The sequence below is a fragment of the Sceloporus occidentalis genome, unplaced genomic scaffold (genome assembly GCF_023333645.1).
Source record: "Sceloporus occidentalis isolate IW3139 unplaced genomic scaffold, rSceOcc1.0.p SCAF_42, whole genome shotgun sequence".
NCBI lineage: Eukaryota > Metazoa > Chordata > Lepidosauria > Squamata > Phrynosomatidae > Sceloporus > Sceloporus occidentalis.
Window position 1 is genome coordinate 576,164 of NW_028317022.1, and position 23,714 is coordinate 599,877.

Consider the following 23,714-nt stretch of genomic DNA (forward strand, 5'->3'; position numbering starts at 1 on the left):
AATTAATGTTTTGGTGTTTAAACATTTGTTTTTTGTCATTGGATTACATGCCTCACAGTTTTTACCATTTATCCTTCTTACTGCGAGAGCATTCAATAATGGTGAAACTTTATATTCACCAGTGCTTTAATTAGCTCTTTAATAACTACCCAGAATATGGTAAGTATGTTGACATTTAATTCTCTTGTATTGTGATTTTTGTTTCACTAAGATTTAAACCTAACTTTAATAATACTACGAATATGAAAAATATCAACTCTTCCCTGTAACTTCTTGCATATTAAAAACAAAATTCATTATTTTCAAGCAATGTAAAACGAATAGTTCATTCTATGTACCGAATTTCTGTCTTTAAGACTTTGTCACTCTTTGTGTATTTATCTGTCAAGGCACATTCCAGCAATAGCTAGTGATTGTTCTCATTATAATGCCCAAGGCGCACAAACTGTGTTGGGTCCTGCACGTAAAAGTAAGACCCAGGTGCATGAAGGATTAAAAATCATAACTACTAAATCTATCCTAATTACTCACAACAGTATAATAAAGGGAGATAATTACTTTGTATTATTCTTAGATTTTCTTGACATTTTGTGCCGGGAAATGACTTTGACCTTGTCCACACTCGTTAAATCAGTTTATCACACTATCTAAGACACAAGTGGATGACTTGTACATTTCACCTTAGTCTCATAAATAAATGATAATGTGTGTTTGCATAATTTCTTACGTTTTCCATCAGTGTGAAACAGTTCTCAGATCCATCTAAATTTCAGGTTTAATAGAACTGTGACATCCTGGCTTTTGCGCTTATGGCTTATTTTGCTAAAACCTAAAAAGTCCCAGCCACCACCATATTAGAGCCATTTGTTTAACGCATTTCGTGAGTCAATACATAGAATCTTCACAATGTGTCAGCTCATTCAGAAAGTTCCTAGGTGTTGATATGAAACATTGGACTACCTTTCAAACTTTGCGGAATTACATTATGTCATACTCATTCTCTAAGGCCATACATTTTATTCCAGAACACTGCATTGTCTATAAGTGATATGCTCATGGATCACCTGTTAAAATTTTCCATAAAATGTAACCGTTGCTTGGCAAACCAGATCTGCAAAATAACACATAATTTAGAGACATTGGATTCCCCTGGGTGATCATTTTCTCATCTGGAAGTTAATTGTGTACAACATACTACAATTAGAAGTGAATAAGAAATGAAGAATGCCAGATCTAGAGGGCTTAAATTAATGTCAGAGGGTGGAAGACTGATGGGTAATGTGGGACAATTCTAGAAAGGGTAGCTGATACATAGAATAGACTTCTAATGAAATAAGTTAAGGCAAAACCAGAAGAATTCTAGAAAGGGTAGAATGATATTCAAGAAATAAAGACATTGAAAACAATTTTAAAAAAAACAGATGGACCAATAGGTTCTTTTCTGTCCTATCTTTTTTAGCATGTTTAATGGTGGGATCACAGTGATGACATGATGTAATACAATGCAATGTGCATTGCAATTTTGCTTACACTAAATTAAGTGAACTAAAGAAAATAAGGGATTCATTTTGACATTTTTTCTACTTTTTATTATATGGACATGCAGCCATTATCAGAATTAATAGAGAATATAAAACCCCAGTGGGGTTTGTTTCAGACTTGAGAAATCTATATCATTTCCAAAGTTCAAAATTCAGGTTTAAAAAATATATTTATATTAATTTATAAGTATCTAAAAACAAAAAAAATAATTTAATTGCCACACAGGACAAACCATCTACATTTTCGTAGAAGTACTTTTTTTAATTCAAAAATGTAAGAAAAGGTAATTCCTACCTTATTGCAATTATGCACAGTAATGTTTTCATTTACAAAATCTGTATATGTCTCAATGAAACAATTTGTCATCAGCAAAAAATCATGCTAGAACAGATGCTTTAAGAAACTTGCAATGTATAATAATTAAACATGTGGAAACGTTATGATGTTTTTGAAAAATGTCCTGAAAAATCTCTGCTTTGCATCAATAATTAGACGCTAATGTCTATAGCAAGGTTATGTACAATGCGATTAAACGACAATTCTACTGTAAATATACAGTATATATGTGTGTGTTTAATAACTCTGAACGTTTTTATAAATTAGTACAAATGTGTAGGCAATATGTCTCTTAAATAAGTAGAATAAATATTGTAAATAGCAATGTGCTGAGGACTGGCAGAAAATGGATTGTGCAACAGGGAGTAATCTAGATCAGTTTTAATAAGCTGTTAAATATTTCCCCACTTGAACAATAAATAAACTGTTTGCAGTACTGCGAAGACATGGTCATAAGAGGAACTTCTTTGTAATGTTCCCCAGAAAATGTAGCTCTAGGTTAAGCATGTGTATTATATATATTATACTCACAATTTTACAGAAACTGTATGTACTTGTCCTGCAAGCTAGGGCTGACACAGAGAATTCCCTGCATTGTAATAATTAGCCATAACATATCTCAATATATATACCAACTAGAAATTGTAACTTGTTGCAGCCTGAAAACTCACATTTACCATTTAAACATTTTGTACTTTGCACTTTATCTTGCACAGAACCTTTTTCTTATTATTAGATTTTCCCTCTGTCAGAATGCAATTATATCCCAGTATGTAGTTGATGTCCCTTTCTAATTTTTTCTATTGTTTAAAAAAAAACCAGCAGATTCTGTGTGGTTATTTCAAAAGGGGACAGTGAAAAAATGAACATTACAATTAGAGACATGCTAGTACACAAGGAGAAAGAACTATGCACTCTTACACGCTTACAATCTATCAGGACATTGAAAGGGAATGAAACTGACAGAATGGGAATGTCCAATGTGTCCAAAAGGAAATGGATTTACAGGTTAATTTACATATTTTTATTACAAATACCATAGTCATATGACACGTGTAAAAGAGTCTAACACATTTAACATCTCTGCTAACCCCAATAATATAAAAGGGCCACATGTAATCATTGGTATAGGCCAGTGATGGCGAACGCGTGACTGTAGTCACGGCGTCTGCTCCCGCGCAGGGCCGGCTTTTGGGGTGTGCGACTTGTGCGACCGCACAGGGCGCCACACTCCAGGGGGCGCCGCCACGGGGTCCGCCGCCGCCGCTCATCAGGGGGGTGCCAACTTGCGGCACCGGGCACCCCTCCAGAGACGGACAGTAATGTCTGCCGCTGGAGGAGCAGGCTCGCAAGGGAGCGGTATCGAAGGTCTTTAACAGATCTCCGGCTCCCTTGAGTGATTTTAAGCCGGGTTGAACCCGTCTTAAAATCACTCAAGGGAGCCGGAGGTCTGTTAAAGACCTCCGATACCGCTCACTTGTGATCTGCGCGGCAACAGCTGCTGTGCGCCCGGGGTTTGTTGTCAGGGCTTAAATTCATGTCAGAGGGTGGAAGACTGATGGGTAATGTGGGACAATTCTAGAAAGGGTAGCTGATACCTAGAAGAGACTTCTAATGAAATAAGTTAATGTAAAACCAGAAAAATTCTAGAAAGGGTAGAATGATATTCAAGAAATAAAGACATTGTAAACAATTAAAAAAAATGCAGACCAGATGGACCAATAGGTTCTTTTCTGCCCTCACTATCTTTTTTAGCATGTTTAATGGTGGGATCACAGTGATGACATGATGTAATACAATGCAATGTGCATTGCAATTTTGCTTACAGTAAATTAAGTGAACTAAAGAAAATAAGGGATTCATTTTGACATTTTAAGAACTATGCAGTGATGGCGAACGCGTGACTGTAGTCACGGCGCAGGGCCGGCCTTTGGGGTGTGCGGCCGCACAGGGCGCCACACTCCAGGGGGCGCCGCCGCGGGGTCCGACGCCGCCGCTCATCAGGGGGGTGCCAACTTGCGGCACCCGGCACCCCTCCAGAGACGGACAGTAATGTCCGCCGCTGGAGGAGCAGGCTCGCAAGGGAGCGGTATCGGAGGTCTTTAGCAGATATCCGGCTCCCTTGAGTGATTTTAAGCCGGGTTGAACCCGTCTTAAAATCACTCAAGGGAGCCGGAGGTCTGTTAAAGACCTCCGATACCGCTCCCTTGTGATCCGCGCGGCAACAGCTGCTGTGCGCCCGGGGTTTGTTGTCAGATCCCGGCGCACAGCACTGAAGCCGCGCCCACCGCTGTCCGTGCCCTCTGACCCGGAAGAAGACAGAGAAGACAGAAGAACTGAAGAAGAGGAGCGAAGAGGAGGAAAAGAAGCTGAAAGAAGAAAGGAAAGGTAGGAAAGCATTAAGTGAGAGTGGATAGGTATATGTGTGTGGATTAGTATATATGTGTGGATGGGTATATGTGTGGATTAGTATATATGCGTGGATTGGTATATGTGTGGATTAGTATATATGTGTGGTTTGGTGTATATGTGTGGTTTGGTGTATATGTGTGGTTTGGTGTATATGTGTGGATTAGTATATATGTGTGGATTGGTATGCGTGTGGATTGGTGTATATGTGTGGATTGGTGTATATGTGTGGATTAGTATATATGTGTGGATAGGTATATATGTGTGGTTTGGTGTATATGTGTGGATTAGTATATATGTGTGGATTGGTGTATATGTGTGGATTGGTGTATATGTGTGGATTAGTATATATGTGTGGATTGGTGTATATGTGTGGATTGGTGTATATGTGTGGATTGGTATATATGTGTGGATTGGTATATATGTGTGGATTGGTGTATATGTGTGGATTAGTATATATGTGTGGTTTGGTGTATATGTGTGGATGAGTATGTGTGTGGATGAGTATGTGTGTGGATGAGTATGTGTGTGGATTGGTATATGTGTGGATTGGTATATGTGTGGATTGGTAAGTGTGTGAGAGTGATGGGTGTTATGCTGTACCATTTCCAATGTCTTTTTCATGATCTAATTATTCTCTAAAAGTATATCATAACTCCCATCACTCTATACTGTTCCATACAGTGGCAGATCTGGGAGGCAGAGGCCTTGCACCCCCACCGCAGGACTCCTGAAAGGTAAGTGAACTTCAAAGAGGGAGAGGGTAGATAGTTAGGAGGGGGTAGATAGGGACAAGGGAGTGAGACAGGGGAAAGGGGGTAGATAGGGAGAAGGGAGTGAGAAGGGGTAGATAGGGGAGAAGGGAGGGAGAAGGGGTAGATAGGGCAGAAGGGAGTGAGAAGGGGTAGATAGGGCAATCATACTCCTATCATGCCAAGTCTGTACATCCTGGAATCTGGATATGCCTGGGCATGATAGGAATGTGATTGCTGTTCCGGCGCTCAGCTGTGAAGCGCGCACCACGGGAAGACGGACGCCTCCCGCTCCCACCGCAGATATTGAAAAGAGCTAATACTTAATTCTCTGTTGTTATTATTTAAGCTCAGTAGTTTGCATCTCTTGTTTCCCACAGTCCTCTGAAATGTCCCCTGGGTCCCACTGCCTTTCCTAAAATAATCTCTTTCTATTAATATGTTATATTGATGCATACTGTTGTGTATAGTCATTTTGTACCGAAAAAACGTCCTCTCCATGTTTAATATGCAGTGTTGGCACTTTGAGGTCTGCAACTTGTTTTGATGCACAAAAATGGGCACTCAGGCCCAAAAACGTTCGCCATCACTGGTATAGGCAATAGTCAAAAATATGTAATCACTGGTATAGATCTAGTTAAGACATAGTCATAAATAAATGATCATTGGGACATATTAATAGGCTTGAATGATAGGGATAGGGAAAAGGGTTTCCCTGACCTTAAGTATGGAATGAAGGACTTGTTGAACAGACATTCTATAGATAGGATTGTAACTTATTAATGCATGGTACAATTGTGACTGTAAAAGGGCATTACAATATGCTTACAGTGACAACCTAAAATAGGGTTTGGACATGTAAAGACATTATTGGGCATGTTTGAACACCCAATCAGGTGAAGACCAATAGATTGCAATAGTTATCCAAACCGCATATGAGCAAAGCATTTGTATGGCATGGAAGGAGAGGTTGAGGGGAGATGTACTTGCCATCCACGGACTCTTCACATCTCAAACACTCCCTCCCTCTATCCTCAGGAATGCATAGGACAGATGTTATGAACTAGATTCTTCTCAAAGGTTCTGTAAGACTGATTTTTGTATTATTCTTATTATCTACTTTTTATATTTATCATCCCTTTTTTGTGTGTATTAAATATTTTACCTTTGTTTGCACCTAAGTGACTCTGCCTATTTTTGTGACGCATATATATATGTTGCTCGGCTGTACGAAGTCTGTATTGGCCCTACATTTATTACAACACGTAAAAGGAAATTTACATTGCCCTCCACTAATATTGGCTCCCTTGGTAAATATGAACAAAGAATGCTGTGGCAAAATGTCTTTATCGTTTAACCCTTTGATCTTTTTTTAAAAATACTCTGCTCTTATGGATATTAAACAATTGCAAACATAACACAGGTTTATCAAAAAAGTGAATATGTGTGGCACAATTATTATGAGCAAAATATATTTAAAGTCAATTCCTATTGATAATTTACATTTTTTAGTACACCTCGGTAACTAGGACAGGAAATTGTGACTATGACTTCCTATTTCACAGGGGTATAAATGTTAGGTACCACATAGGCCAAATTCTCTTAGTCATTCATCACAATCGTTAAGACCAAGGAATGTAGCTGTGATTTGCGGCAAAAGGTTGTTGAGCTTCACGAAATGGGAAGTGACTTTAATAAAATAGCAAAAAACATTGAAAATGCCCATTTCCACCATTAGGGCAATAATTAAGAAGTTCTAGTCAACTGGAAATGTTATGAATCAACCTGGAAGGGGTTTGAGTGGTGAAAAAATCTCCAAGGATCACAGAAGTTAGTTGCTTCTTGGGGTCAGAATGTCTCTAAAACAAAAATCGGATGTCACTTATATGACCACAAGTTGTTTGGAAGAGTTTCAAGAAAAAAGCATCTACAAAAAGAAACTCACTGTCTTAAGATTTGGCACACACAGAAAGGTAGCCATATGAAAAAGTACCTCATGCCCACGGTTAAACGTGGTGGCTCTTTTTGGGTTTGGGTTTTAGGACAATTTTTCTACCAGAGGACCTGGCCATTTCGTTAGGACACATGGTATCATGGACTCTATCAATATCAACAGATATTAAATGAACACCTGAATGCCTGTGCCAGAAATCTTAAAATGGTCCATGGTTGGATATTCCAACCATGATCCAAAATATACATCAAAATCAACACAAAAATGGTTTACTAAGAACACAAAATAAAGGTCCTTCTAGGGACATCCCAGTCTCCTGATTTGAACCCCCAAAGAAAACCTGTGGAATGAACTGAAGAGAAGAATTTACCAGCGCCAACCTTGAAATTTGAAGGATCTGGAGAGATTATGTATAGAGGAATGTTCTCAGATTCCTTTACCATGCATTGTAGAACCTCACCAGGCTTTATAGGAGAAGACTCAGAGCTGTTATCTTGACGAAGGAAGGAAGCACAAAGTATTGACTAAAAGGATGCCAATAATTATGCCACACATATTTCAAAAATGTTTTTTTGGATAAACCTGGGTTGTGTTTGTAATTGTTTGATATCCATGAGATCAGATTATTTTGAGAGAGAGATATCTCTATATAGACATCTTTTCTTCTTAATGCTCTTATAAATCTCCAAATTATTTAATTAACAAAACTATAATTTTAGCTGACATCTATGCACTATGTTATAAAACAAACAACCTGGTTTAGCAAGCCAAGAACATACAATATTATTTGAGCTTAAACAACAAATAAACATTTAAGAAGCTTTTTTAGGTTATATGATATGACAATTAACCATTCCCTGAAAAATTATAAATGAGGCAACATTTTACATAATTCTGGAAAATGTTTGTTATTTATATAAGTGTTAAGTTCAGCAGAGTAGGTAGAATAGCAATTTTAAAACCATACTCTTCTTGAAGTCTTAAAAATAATGCTTAAAGGCCTATTGTTTTCGCTAAAATGGCCAGTAACTCATTGACAAACCTCCACATATGCATGGAGTATACAACTCACTTTATTGAATGATATTACACATTTCTTCTAGTGTACCCTCCAAATACATTGCAAGATCTTGTGATCTTATTTTTATTTATTTTGCTTTTAAAAAATATTGTGCTGTCCAAAATTCTGTATTTTATGATAAATAATTGTTTACTGAAATGTATTTTATTTTTATTAGAATATTTTGGGTTTATTTTCTACCTAGTGGTATTTCATCAATTCGGTAACCTTTGTTCGTCACTGTAAGTTAAAAAGTCTTTTTTAATTATTTAAATTCAGTAGCCCAATTTGATAAATAAAAGTGCCTATCTTTGCATCTTAGCATAAATATGTTTTATAATTTATTTTTGTAATAGTACCAGTACATCAAAGTACTGTTTTGACAAGCTGAAGATGAATATCTACATCCAGAAAAAAATGACAAACACACAGTAAAATAACCATTATAAATGCAGCTCAAACCGAGCCAAGCCTAAAACTACAAACGTAAGCAAATTATAACAATTTAATATTAGCCTCACCACCGAGGAAGCAATTATACTGTTTTCTCAGTGCAGTTAATGACACAATCTTTTTGATGCTGTCTTATGCGCTGTAACTTCAAAAGTGGAAAGATCACACAGTATTGTACACTAGACAAGAAAATGCACAGGAAAACTAGTTTCCCTAATGCCTACAATATATGAAGCACTGTTAGGAATGATGGGGCAAATCAAATCGCAATTGAATTGTTCTATGAAATTGCAAAAGGTAATAATTCATTACCCACGTTCTTTGAGCTTTAAAGACAAATTATTTTGTTAACAGGATATTATTATACTAACAACACCCGTGCTTTAGGCTGTTTGCTGTTAAGTTAATGTTCTCTTTGTTAGAAGGGGTTAAAAAAGAAAGTAAATGCTACTACATTTCAGTACAAGCTGTTAGAGCCTGGGAATGGTTGTTTGTCCTTCAGCACATGAGCCTTTGTACCAGTAACCCATTAGATCAAAGATATCAATCTGAGAAGGGTCATCTACAGCATCTCTAAAATGTGTTATCAAAAGAAATTCCTTATGTTGCCCCGAATAATTATGACAAATATAGCATGTTACACCAAATATTTCCACCTTTACTGATCAACCATCATGTAAGATTTTGTGGGCTGAGGGCCAAGTGGAAGGCTTGCAGTCGCTGGCTTGAGGGGGGGTAATTATGAGGCAGAGACCCTTTGGGAATCCCCATGGCTTATGTTCATTACTTTCTTTTACACTTTTTAACTTACTTTTATTATTTTATTCAAACATATCAACACACATGCACACTCTCACATGCACACACATGTGTACACACACATATGAAACTTTATTCCAATACACACGTGTGGCAGCAGCCCACCTGCTCAGCTGTATGCCTGGCCTGAGGGGCAATTCCACCCGCCAGGGCCCTATCAAGCCTAGACACAGAAAAGACCTCTGATACACGGACATAACACAAATCCTTGCTTTTTGCCATATTGGCCCGGTATTTCTCAGTTTCATAGGGAACCTCTGTGCTGCTCTAGTAACTAATGGCTTTAAGTGGGAGCCAGGATGCCTGGCAGTGGTGCCACTTGGGGGGGTATGGACCACAGACTGGACTGCCTGCTGGTGAAAAAGCAGGCCTGGTTGAGGAGATCATGGGTTTCATTCTGTAGCCCACAATAAAGGAAGCGCAAGGTCTGTTCAGACCTCTGTCTCACTGCTCCTTCGCTGTGCTGCCGGCAATTAAATGGTGAGCGCTAGGATATGACGTAGGCCTCCTACCACAGGACTTCAGTATTGTAAATGATTGGGAGAAAGGGGAGAGACAGTTAGAAAATTGAAAGATAAATATATAGGGGAGTAATAATGTGGAGGAGAGAGAAAGGAGAGAAATAGACAAAAGAGGAAATAATGAGAAAAATGGAGGAGAGATAAAGAGGAAATGGAGGTGACATAAAGATATTGATGATGTTCAAAGACAAAGGGAGAGATAAAAGGGGAGGGGTAATGAGAAAGAGGAGAAAAATGGGAGGGATATGGAAAAGAGGTGAGGTAAAGAAAATAACAGAGGAGAAATAAAGGGGAAAATTGGGGGAAAAAGGAAAAAGAGGAGTAGATCTAAAGAGAAAGGATGGCGAGAACTAAATAGATACAAATAAAGGGATAGGATACAGTGAAAGAGGAGAGATAGAAATGAGAGGTGAAGAGGGGGAGAGATAATGAGGAGGTAAAATAAATAGAAATAGGAGGAGAGATAAAGAGGAAATGGAGAGGTGACATAAAGATATTGATGATGTTCAAAGACAAAGGGAGAGATAAAAGGGGAGGGGGTAATGAGAAAGAGGAGTGATAGGCAGAAAGAAGAGAGAGAATGAAAAAGAGGAGAGATAATTATTGATTTGTTGATTCTTATTAATTGCAATAAAATAATGGAACTGTAAAAGCATGTCCCTTAATAGTGACTGATATGTATACAGCATCACTGCTAGAACCTATTATGACACACTTCGTTGTAAATTAGGAACCCTAAATCATAAGTCACACACAGGGCCGGCCCTACAATGGAGCCGACTGGGGCAATTGCCCCAGGCGGCACTTCAGAAGGGGCGGCACTTTGCCGCCCCAAGCGTTTATTTTTTATTTTTTTTGAAGCGGAGGAGAGAGAGAGGGGCACCGAGTGGTTTTCGCTTACCCGCTCGGCGCCCCTCTCTCTCTCCTCTGCGGCGAGTTTCCCTGTTCGGTCTCGGTGCCGGCTTGTAATGCAGAGCGCCGGAAGTGACGTGAATTTCCGGCGCTCAGCATTACAAGCCGGCACCGTGGCAGCACAGGGAGACTCGCCGCAGGACTGTTTAAGGGTAAGTACCGGTGTGGGGGGGTAGATAATGCCGCCCCCCCCCCGGCGTCGGCGGGGGGCGGCATTTTAAACTTCGCCCCAGGCGGCGTTAAGTCTTCGGCCGGCCCTGGTCACACAGGCTCAACAATTTTTCTCTTTAACCACATGAAACTATATAAATGTAAATACATTTAGTCTGTGCCTATTTATTGTAATTTAAAGGTGTAATTTTAATTTTAATAGTTGTTTATGTCACTATTATTGCCATTACATTCAATCATATACAAGAATTCTGATTCACAAATAAATAATAGTACAAAAAACATTATTAATGATTCTGCATGATCTGGTACTGGAGGAGATCCAGGGGGTGACACCAACTCTACTGCACCGGGTGACACCAACCCTAGTGATACCACTGATGTCTAGCAATGGGAGCTGCCAGGAACAGCCGGTATCTACTGTTTAACCTAGTTCTTGACTTAGCCAGATGCTTCCACTAAATAATGGTTGGCTGTGGAGAAACCAAGCTAAGGATATCGCTGATGGCATATTTGTCTAAATTAATTTAATTACGTTAAATTCTTATCACAGATCCAACCTTGCTGCTGCAGCGATGATGTATTTTGTGTTAGAGGAATGATCAACGGGGGTTTAGCATCAAATGCCAATAATGTTGAATTCGTACACGTCCAGTACAAGGAGACTGGCCTGTTCTATTCTTTTATTTTACATTCCATGTATATTTTGGGGGTCAAACTAAATTTTCCTATTGCTACAGGAGCGCATTCTAATGAGTAATTCGTTACGAAAACTAAATATAGAGCTCTGATCACTTCCAAACACATTTTCGGCATTTATGTCTAATAATACATTTAGGCTAGTGTATAACCTCTGTTTTTTTCGTAATTGTGTTTCATAAGCATTTAATTTACTAGTGTTTAGACTTAAAATGATGGTATAATTCTACACTGTTTTCCTTATAGTATATAAATTATTAGATTACTAGCAAAATGCCTAAGCAGGATATCATAGCTCTCTGCAGCTCTGCAAGCGCTGGATCAGCATAATCTATCATCTGTGACAGAATCAGGGCTAGTTGGTTAGTGGGCAATAAAAATGAAATTCTCAGCAACTATGAAGCAGAAGTGTTATTTTATTTAAAGGATGTAGACATGGTAAAAAATGGTACCCTTCATTTAGCAATTTTCCTATTAAACAGTCACATTGTAGGTGATAATTCTTAAATTATGCCACTGGCTTCCAAAAGGAGAATATTCTGATTGAGTTTATGCACCGTGAGTCAAAAAAACATGTTCCATACAAATACAATCTTAATTGTAGGCCCATGATATGTGAGACAGTAGCACAGTGCCCAGAAAATGCGACTGTCTTTAAAAAAACGTGAGGTTGGATGTATGTCACAGGAATGTTTAGGTATCCCACTGCCTGCTGTTTAGCAAACTATTGCTATAATATATAATATAACAATTCAGCCTCTAAATTGTTTTGAAGTCTTTTTTAGTGTTAGAGTAGACATGGAGTCTTGATTTAATGACCCATCTAAAAAGTCTTTTTTTTCTTCTTCATAAAATGAAAATCACATGTTAAAATCATACAAGTAAGCAATTTAACTACCAGGGCACATATCCAATAAACATTCTCTAACTAATCAAAAGCACATTTAGCATGCATATCTCAGAATCAGCTGTTTCTACTTCCTAACCAGTCAATTCCTAAGATCAATTGACTTTAGCACAAGTTAGCGTCATAGCATTAGCTCATTATAGACAATGTGATGCACCGTGTAATGTGAGTACATAACTATGTGTTTGCTGGTGTTTGATTTGAGTCTGATAAATAATTATATTTCTTTAGCATCTATTAATGTGCATTAACCAATATAGTTAGGTTCTACAAAACATCAATACATTTATGTGTCAAATATTGGGCTGAAATACAAAATAAATGAATGCATAAAAAGCCATTCCAGTAGAAGTCACTGTAAAATTTATTAATAAATATGTATATATGTAAGGTCTAATGTTGCAGCATATATTTACACAAGGACTTGTGTAGTGGTTTTCTTTTTATGCTACAGTCAATGTGTTAGGATTAAAAGGGTTAAATCGTTAATGTTTTTTGTGGTTAGGGATTGTTTAGACATGACTTTCGGATTTTAGGGTTTCTTTTTGTGGTCAGTATTGTGTGTATTAGTTGAAGTCACAATAATAATCTTTGCACACTGTTAAATCCCTTAAAACAATAGAATATCGCATTTTCTGTTCATTTACTGCTAGTCCCCATGTACCGCATTATGACATCAAGACACAGGAAGACACAAAAATCTCACCTACGTCACAATGCACCTTTTCTGCAACATACTACATTGTATCTTTGCATTAGACATTTTAACCTTTAATCAAAAGGAGGCAATATATTCCAGCCATGTTTATCTCAACCTAACACATAAACTATTGCTGTGGGGCATTGTCCATCATACATTACAGTACAAAAGGCAAAGTACATTTTACTTTTTGCCACTTTTGGCAGAACTATGTCTTGGCAAGACTTGAGGGCATCTTATGTAGTTGATTTTCTAAATTTGTTTTTGGCTGTGACCAGATATCTCCTTAACATCTCATTGTTCATGTTAACCATGTGTTACTCTGTTGATTAGGCAGTTTTTAGTAGCCCTATGCCTACCCCTATGCAGTTAGCCCATCATGTCCACAATGTCCTGTATGGCATCCTTCATTGTTGGCACCTTTGCTTCTGTTTCCTCATCTGAATATCCACATATGCTAATTCAAGTTTGGTCTAGCAAAGTGTTTAGCTGGGGAGGAAGAAGATGTTGCCGTGAAAAAAGAAAAAAAACACAGGTTCTCCCATATCCAGCTACTATCTGTCTAATGAAACATGTCCAGTTTGCGTGTTGTTCGGAAGCAGCAGCTCAACTGAATGTCATTTATCCTGTATTAAAATCCAACTGTTTCTAACGTTTTTTCAGCACCCTCTTGCAATTTGACTGCTACTTCTTGATAGCCTCCCCTGCAATGACACATCCTCCACCTTTGGCCAGGCCTACCTTTTCTGTGTACCTGCACCCTCCTCTCCCCTGAAGGAGGCTTCCATGTGGTACAAGATGCACTCCACAATGGTCAGCACCTCCGCATATACAAATTTAGGTTCCCTCAGGCGTAAAGAAGGGAAGGTTATAGAGAATATTAGGTCTTTGTTGCTCTTCACATCTTGTGTTATTTTTATCCTTTTTGTGCTGGGGGCATGAATCACATAGCAGATGTTTGATCTGTAATTAAGAATGTTTACTCATCTGATCATTTTAACTCTCTTGTGAGAAAATTACCTGCTAACTAAGGACCCTGGGAATGCTTTGTAAACCTTAAATTTGGAGAGCATATGAAGCAGAACCTGAGAGAGGAAACAAAATAAAATGCTGAGTATGTCCTAAGAATATTTATTGTAGTATACCCACAAGATCACTAAGCATCCTCTAAACTATACCTATGTTAGTGAACTCTGTTCTCACTAATTCATTATTTTATTCTGTTTTCTATGCTAGGTAGGGTCGCTACGTCGGCCATTGTTCCATGGCACTTATTTATTTCGCATGTTGCTGCCCTACATGTACCAAGTGCTACCTTACTATATCTGGATATATAAACTCACAGAGAATCACTTATTTAACCGCAGGCTTTTAAAATACATAAACTTCAGAACAGATTGAGCAGAGGAGTCTAATACACTTTTTAAATGTTTGTTTCAGTTTTTTAGAATACTATATATCCAGATCTCAGGACGACACACAAGGGAATGAGAATTTTTCTGCGTATTCAGATGTGCAACAGATGATATATAATGAAAAGATATTTAATTTTTCATTGCTGGTGCAAACTGCAGTCTAGAGATTTGTAAGTGGAAAACAGGTGGCTTTTACAAAATATCTCCTAAACCAAACCATCTGAATTCAGTTGAATTAAAGCAAGTCAACATCCAAAGTCTTTCAAAAATTGGTTGCACGTGTCCTGCACTTGATAAGGTATCCAAAACATCAGATTGATCTAATGCAAGAAAGCCAAGGAAAAACATGGCATGGGTGGCACCTGAAAATAAGCAGGGTCCTTCAGCACTTCCTTAGATGAATGATTGCAGACATCTTTCACAAATTCTAGTTTAAGGTTAAAGACTTGAGGTTTCAATTTGGAAGATCCTTCAGCGCTAATATAAATGAATGATTGGTTTTATAGTATTAGATATGTAAAACAGCTTCCTTTAACATAAGTTCAAAAGGTTGATGTCTTGAAACCTGTTCCTTTTGTCTATAGTATCCAAAATGTCTTCGATCTGAGGAACTCTTGTCCGGTTCTTGACCTTGAAGCCTTTCCTACCTTAGTATGAAAATAGTTGCCATATGGTTCTGATATGGGGTTTCATCTTTTAAGATGTAAAAATTATCCTCTTTTTTTTTTTTTTACAGAAAGGAATTATGCTGTTGTGGTCGTGGCCTGTTTTATGCAAAATTATGCTAATATTTAAATACACAATTTAGACAAAACACATCTAACAATACAACAATAAATTTGATTCAGGAATACAGTTAAATTATGTAAAGACGAATACCAACAGATGTTATGATGTATAATGATATACTTTATTAATACCTCTAGCGGTAAAAACAATATTTCGAAAAAGGTTACCATAACAAAGTTACAGACAGTCAACAATTATATTCTAATAACATTGTAATAACATATGTACTTAACTTCAGAGAGTATCAGCATATCAAATCACTCCTTTGGTGTTCAGTTTCCAAAATGGCTCTAGATACCAGGATCATATAGAAGACTTTAAAGGATTCTTTCAGTAGTTGTTTTCTAATTCTTAGTTACAATACTAGGCACTTAACTAGTCCTAGCTTCTTGGCACTTAACTAGCCCAAGATGGAAGAGCAGCTTTCTATTTCATACTTTTTCTCTGGCAAACTTTCACAGCTCCCTTAGCTTCTGCCATGCTGCTTCCTTCTTGTCCTTCCAGTCTCCTCTGCTCCTCCCCCTTCTTCCTGGAGTTCCTGATATCCCATTGTTCCTGGCATAGCCCACATGGCTTTTCATGTAGGTAGCCATTATCTATGGTCTTAGATAAACAATAGATGTACACATCACTCACTCTCTAGTGCTACCTGGTGGTAGAGGTAAGGCACTTCTTAAACAATAGAACTAATTGGTATTGTAATGTATGCCACAGTTAGAGTGGTTTATCCAAAGGGAGATACAGATATTGCGTCTGTGACGTGAATCACTAATAATGGACGATGCAATCCATGTCCACAACATTCCACCTCTTGATTCACATCATATAGTAATAATACATAAATGTATCTCTCCAGAAAATAATCCCCCCACCATGGTACTCATTTCACAGATATCTTGTACATACAAACATATAAAAAACATAACAGTTATAATAACCCTAAATGTTATTCCCAAAAGATTGTCCAACTGAATCTTTCCCTCGTGTGACACTCCTCTTGCTCTTGATCGATCTTGATCCTGTCAAGACAGCAATTCCAATAAAATCCCTGCGAGTGGAACTCCATGCTCCCATCTGCGTGAAATGTCTTATCCTCAATAGAAAGCCAGGATCTCTTAAAAAGGACACCAATCTGCTAAAGAGAAAAGAGGACACGGTGAAGCATCACACTTATCATTGCACTACAAATCATGCACAACAGTACATTTGCTGCCTTCCTGACTAAAGCCTAGTCCTCCATCTTCCTAGAACAGCATTATCCCTCGGTCATCCTTATACTACCAGGGCTGATTTGGATATCCAAATGGATTTCTAATCCAATTCAGTTCCCGGGGTTCTGAAAACAATACAACCCTCTTCCACAAAGCAAACATCAATGTTTCATTTCTTTACATCAACCCCTCATGTTTCATACTCTGACATCCTCTTCAACCCAAATTCCCCCACTATAATATTTTGTAGTCAGTACTTTACTAAAGAATAATGGTTGCAAACCCTTTCCCACTCTCTATCACTACTGGGGACAGTACTCGAATGAGCTTTCCTAAAAACTCTTTGCACCACTCTACCATCCTAGTAGCTTTAGGTGGTAGGCAAGGGACCACTATATGCTTAGTGGTAATTGGATAATACAAAAGTCCATATATGCAAACGTTCATCTCTTTTGGTTCTTCCTTGAATTCTTTTAACAGTCTCTTCTTGCTGGATCCACAACAAGCCACAACTCTTCTGGCAATTCAATCCACCTCTAGATCTTCAGTCTCCACAGCTGAACTGCCTAATCTGCCCATCTTTTTTTCTTTAGGGCTACTTTGTGCGGCCACCCTCTTCATGAGGAATCAACTACTCATTCTCTTTCTCTGAGTAAATTCACATGTTCTGTGAGCCATTTTTTAACAGGTTTGCAGCTGCAGGAGTACGGAATTACAATGTACTCTGTGACTGGCAACCTTGCTCGATGTTTCTTCTTTGTATCTTTATAATCTGCCACTGTTAATTGTTCTTGCATTATGCTCAAATATACTCAGTCCACTGTGTCTTGATGCACTACCTGTATGTATACAATTTCTTCTTCCAGGCAGAGCCAACTTGTTTGTTCACCACTGGTGCAATGAGAATTAAAGAGAGGATTCGCTTATTCAATCCCAGCCTGCCACGTGTCTGCCTGTTTACATATACATTCATCTGCATTGACTTACTCTGAACCGCAGCACTCACTAATGGTGCTGCTGCATCCACATCCAGATCGTCAGCAGTCAACCCAGAGTCATCCGACTTTTAAAACAGGCAAGACAAACGTGTTAATAGAGCTGTCAGCTGGTCGAATATCTACCTCTTTTCTGTCCTCCAGGCTGTCGGTTCTGCACATGGCAAACCGGCATGGCCGAGGAAGAAACATTTACAGGTTTTACATGTTCCCTTAAGTGGTTTTTACTAGGGACGCACGAAAACAAACACCCCTCACTAATAGTTTCCGTACTGTCCCGCTTCATATGATTAAACCCTGACTTCTGACTTGCAAATTTGGAAAGAGTTAAAACACCTGCAGGCACTTCAATTGTCAAAGGGCTGTCCTGCAACACCTCTTTAGTTTCTGCCCCCCTTATCCATACCCCATTCTGTTTCCTTGCCTTATCCCTCCCCCCAGCAACCTGTTGGCACCGATCTCTAGTTGATACTGTTGCCACATTTACCACTGGGAGCACACCATCTTGTAATAATGGGGAGGTCATGGCCCTGTTAATCGTCCTGCCATCTTTATCATTAGGTAGGGGTGGCTCTTCTAAATGTACATTGGTATGTATGTTTAAATGTGGAGAAGTCTTTGTCAGTGACCCACTAATACTACAAGGGTTGTAAGCAACTTTGTGTACCTGCCTAAGCCTTCTCACTACCGATTTCCACTTTTTAAACATCTCTGCAGTAGAAATACCATTTATCTCTTCTCTGGGTACACCATTCTGTAACAAGTCATGCCACATTTGCCTTCTAGTCATCCTACTCGGATTCCCATCCGACTTTTGTGCTGAAAATTGCACTCTAGCCTTTTCTGATTTATAAACCCTCTTAGTGTCCTTGGTTTCCATGTTTAACTCTTCTATCTCAGCCAATAGGGTGGTTACATGGTGTATTTTTCTATTGTTTCCCATTCCATGGAGCAGAGATAGCAGGGGAACTTTTAGATATGGCGGTGCAGTCTTTAGAAGCTTTGACCGCATGCTAGCTGTAAAATCCTCCATATCAGGGCCTTCCCAATTACCCTTGTTCAATCCTGCAACACAACCCATAATCCTTACATGATTTATGGCATCTTTAATTGTTACCCATGGGGTCGATGGCTCAATATCTGAGTGTGATGGATAAACTTGTAATAAAGCATGGCGAACCATGTCTAGCAATGAAAAGTTCCCCCTAATCTCTCTCACCCTCCGTAATGCCTGCATGAGCTGCAGATTCAGTGTCAGCTGCCCCATACTTATGGCTTCCCTTGCACTCAACAGCACACTGTCAGCTCCTCCATCCCACATGCGTAGTAACCACTCGCCCACATTTTCACCCACTTGCTGTTCATGTGTCTTAGCCAGCTCAATGAGCTCCATATGTGTGTAACTCTTTACCACTTCCTTCATCTCATCACGTGCACCATTTCTCCTTTTCTGCTGTTGTATAATGATAGGACAGGCCTGTCGTCGGTCCAGTTCATTATCATCTTCAGAAAAGGACACATAAGCATCATCGGATGACCGGAGAGTCTCTGCAGGATCCCATGTGGGATCTGCCACCATTGCTCGCACCTTACTTACAGGCTCTAGTTTTCTACATCTCTGCAACCTCCTGTGCTTGATCTTGCTTACCATTAAGTTAGTACATTTCTCTTCTAGAGCAGCCAAATGGCACGCATTACTACGCATACATTCTTTGGTCATAACTAAAGAATCTTTGACTTCCTGCAACTCTCTCTTCAATGCTTCATTTCTCTGCACCTCGCGGCTAAGGGCCTGCACAACTATCCAGCCTGTGGTGGCAGCGGCTTTCCGCTCTTTCTTGGAGTAAACTCCTAGGTCTAAACGTAATGCCTGCACACCAAGTTCAGTACCAGCATCAGGATAGACTGGAGCTGTATATTTTATCAGTTCCTCAGCAATGGCTTTCCAACTACCAAATTCTGCCCATACAGGAATTGTTCCATATTTTGATCTTTCTTGCCCTGCTACAGCTGCTTTCTGTTTGAGTGTTCTGAACATCTTTACACACTATTACAAGCGAGTTCAATGCACTAGACTCTCTACTGTAATATAGGGGTTATGCACTAGAGTTTAAACACACAAACACATGGCTTTAGAGCACTAGAGCGTAAACATACAAATCTGTAACTTTATGCGATAAATGCACAGTAAATACACGGTATTCTCATTAATAATCTTTACTGTATCCTGCCGACTACGCCAATTGTTGTGGTCGTGGCCTGTTTTATGCAAAATTATGCTAATATTTAAATACACAATTTAGACAAAACACATCTAACAATACAACAATAAATTTGATTCAGGAATACAGTTAAATTATGTAAAGACGAATACCAACAGATGTTATGATGTATAATGATATACTTTATTAATACCTCTAGCGGTAAAAACAATATATCGAAAAAGGTTACCATAACAAAGTTACAGACAGTCAACAATTATATTCTAATAACATTGTAATAACATATGTACTTAACTTCAGAGAGTATCAGCATATCAAATCACTCCTTTGGTGTTCAGTTTCCAAAATGGCTCTAGATACCAGGATCATATAGAAGACTTTAAAGGATTCTTTCAGTAGTTGTTTTCTAATTCTTAGTTACAATACTAGGCACTTAACTAGTCCTAGCTTCTTGGCACTTAACTAGCCCAAGATGGAAGAGCAGCTTTCTATTTCATACTTTTTCTCTGGCAAACTTTCACAGCTCCCTTAGCTTCTGCCATGCTGCTTCCTTCTTGTCCTTCCAGTCTCCTCTGCTCCTCCCCCTTCTTCCTGGAGTTCCTGATATCCCATTGTTCCTGGCATAGCCCACATGGCTTTTCATGTAGGTAGCCATTATCTATGGTCTTAGATAAACAATAGATGTACACATCACTCACTCTCTAGTGCTACCTGGTGGTAGAGGTAAGGCACTTCTTAAACAATAGAACTAATTGGTATTGTAATGTATGCCACAGTTAGAGTGGTTTATCCAAAGGGAGATACAGATATTGCGTCTGTGACGTGAATCACTAATAATGGACGATGCAATCCATGTCCACAACATTATGCAAACATGCTTATTAATTTAAATGATACATATTGGGCTGAATGTGTATGGGCAGATTTAGTAAAGCAGCTTTAAAAATATAAAATGTCAGCACTTATCAAAACAGAGAAATAATTATCAAATGTACATCTAAAAACTATGTAAACCCCTGCGCAACTGTATCGGGTTCAGGAGAAGGGGGCAGACATAGGGAAGGAGGGAAAGATGTTATTTTAATAGCTTTTCATACATTTCACTACATTCCATATACACTATATGGATAAAAGTATTGAGACACCTGACCATTGCACCCACTGGGACATTTAAGACATTGCATTCTAAATACATAGACATTTATATGTAGTTGCCCCCCCCCCCCTTTGCAGCTGTAATAGCTTCCACTTTTCTGGGAAAGCTTTCCACAAGATTTTGGAGTGTTTCTCTGGGAATTTTTTCATTTATCCAGTAGAGCATTTGTGAGGTCAGGCACTGATGTTGGACAAGAAGGCCTGGCTCACAATCTCCGTTCCAGTTCATCCCCAAGGTGTTCAATGGGGTTGAGGGCTCTGTGTGGGCCAGTCAGTACTTCCACACAAATTTTGATTTGGTATTCCTGTAGTTTCTTTTTCCAAAACATTCAAAGCATTACTTAGCTCTCACTGCTATTTTTGCTCTGAAAATACGAATCAACTATGCTGTGAACACTCAGTTGTCCGGACATGAACCGTCAGACTGTTGTCATTTTATCGCCCATTGGTCTTAATGTGCCAGGGCCAGCCCTGGGTCTGTTTTTTCGGGTAATATGTATGATGTACCTCTATAAAGTAAATATATTTTCTTCCATGGGCTGCAATGGAAAATGTTAGATAAAAAAAAAAATAGTGACAAGTTTAATTAATTTGGGTTTTTTCATTCTACATTTTCCATTACAGTCTATAGGAGAAAAACGATTCAATTTCTTGTGATAGATTTTTCTATCCTGCTTTGGCATTGTACTTACCAGGCACTGGAGAGGTACAAAACGTTCAAGGCTCCTTATGATATCTGTAGGTGAGGCACTGCTCAATTTCTGTGTGAGGAACATGTGCACTGTGCTGTTTCCTACTGTTCCAGGACTGACACATGCATTTTTGTTTGTGTTCTTGATCTGTCCATATTTAAGTACAGTATATTGTATGTATATCGGACAAGAGCCAAAATAGTTCTTGTAATATATACAAGAGATTATTTTTATGACAGAATGTTGTGTTCTACATTTGCAGAAATGCACTTGTTATTCAGAAAAGGTAAAGCAAAAAAAGCTAACTTAATTTAAATGAGGGGCGCACATTAACTCATTTTGAAAATTACAGTTTTTTTCTCACTTGAGTATGAAACGTTGTTATCACAGTCATGTACTTGAATTGCAGTAAGCACACTTAAGCATCATTCAATATGTGGTTCTCTATCATTATAGGCTAAAAGGATGCAAGGACTCTAGGAAGCAGCAAATTTAAATAGCTAAATTCAAAATATACAACTCAATTTGTCTCCATTTTAATTAACTATAAACTCATATAGAGCTGGAGAATTAGAGTTCTAGCACCAATTGACTTCAGTGTTGTGTGTCCACTAAAAGCATCATTATAATCAACGCTGGTGTAAAATCGCTAGGACATTTTCTCCTAGATGGTGACCTAGGCCCCTCCAGACTATGTTTTGAATGTTTCGCTCGATGCCCAGTAGACAACAATGACACAAGCCTTGGTGTCTGAGTACCCATCCTTATTTAGACTTTTGAATGATCTCCATCTGTCTTGAAACATCTGTGCATTTAATTGTGTATACAGTAATCAATGTAATAAGGTTCAAATAACAACCCTGGACTATTCTTATATCAATATTATTGTATCACTGGGAGTGTAGTGGGCACATATTCTTTCAAGTTAGGGCAATCTTTTGAAATTCCCTGTGCACTTCCACATCTATGGTTCTTCATCTCTGTTTACCTTTCCCTCATCAAAACATCCCTTCTTTTCCCTTCCTCCATCTCCACCCTCTTTTGTGCCTTTTGAGTTTCTTTAAAGGTAGCCCAATTTCTGTCAGAAATAGTAGAGGTTAATACAATGCAAAAATTGAAACATGCAGTGAAAGTACATGAGCCTCATAACACAAGGTCAATGACCAAGTAAGATTGAGGGCTTGACATCACATATTAAAATAAAGAGTAGGTAGACCAAATTGCTTTTATCTGCAGTCAGTTCTCTATTCATGTGTTTCTGTTTTGTGGTACTCTGCAAATTCTTTGATTCCTGTGCCAATAAAATGTTTTTGTTCCCTCCATCTATTAGGACAAAGACATGCTGGCCGGAGATGAGCAGGCTTGGAAAGAGATGGAATGCTCACTTTCAAGACTTAAAGAAATGAGATCCCAAGATAGTATCCTTCTATATATGTAGTGAATTACAATTATAATTGATCTCAGCAATGTTGCTGCTTATGCTAATGCCTGATGTAACCAAGGTAATCATACCATATCATCCATACCTGAGTCACTGTATCCATCTATTTGCAGCTATAGAACCATAATTGAGCATTTGATAATTTTTGTTAAAGTCATAAAAACTGAAATTATATGTAACTTTAACACTAGCACAAAATCAGCATAGTGTCCTGCTGTTCTGTGTAGCAGTCCTGTTGTCCCCCTTTACAAGGCAGTGGGAATCATGGGCCAGAAAAGGGGTCCTCTGATTTCCCATGACCAGACCAGGGGGCTGTGAAATGAATAGAGATCTTTGCTGTTGCAGAGCGGAACTCCATTACAGCTCTTACACGGCCTCCTTCAAATGCTCTGGAGCTGAGCATCACAAGGGGTCTCGACCATGTGTAATCCCAGGTCTGTCCATGCCCCCCCTGGGTATGACTACACCCCTTTCCCACCTCTAGCAACTAATTGGAACACCTGAAATGTTGGGGGTTATGTTATATATACTTTTTATGTTTGAGCTGTAAATTCCCTGC

The 23,714-nt window shown here is 38.6% G+C and overlaps 1 protein-coding gene across 1 annotated transcript in view; it reads left to right on the forward strand.

Annotated features, from left to right (window-relative positions):
* The window catches only part of LOC149289848 (histone-lysine N-methyltransferase SMYD3-like), a 359,885-nt gene that overhangs the window by 300,493 nt on the left and 35,678 nt on the right, over nt 1-23,714 (forward strand). The window contains exon 9 of the mRNA XM_089490127.1: nt 23,045-23,132. Coding sequence (XP_089346253.1) covers nt 23,045-23,132 — 88 coding nt within the window. The remainder of the gene's footprint in view (nt 1-23,044; nt 23,133-23,714) is intronic.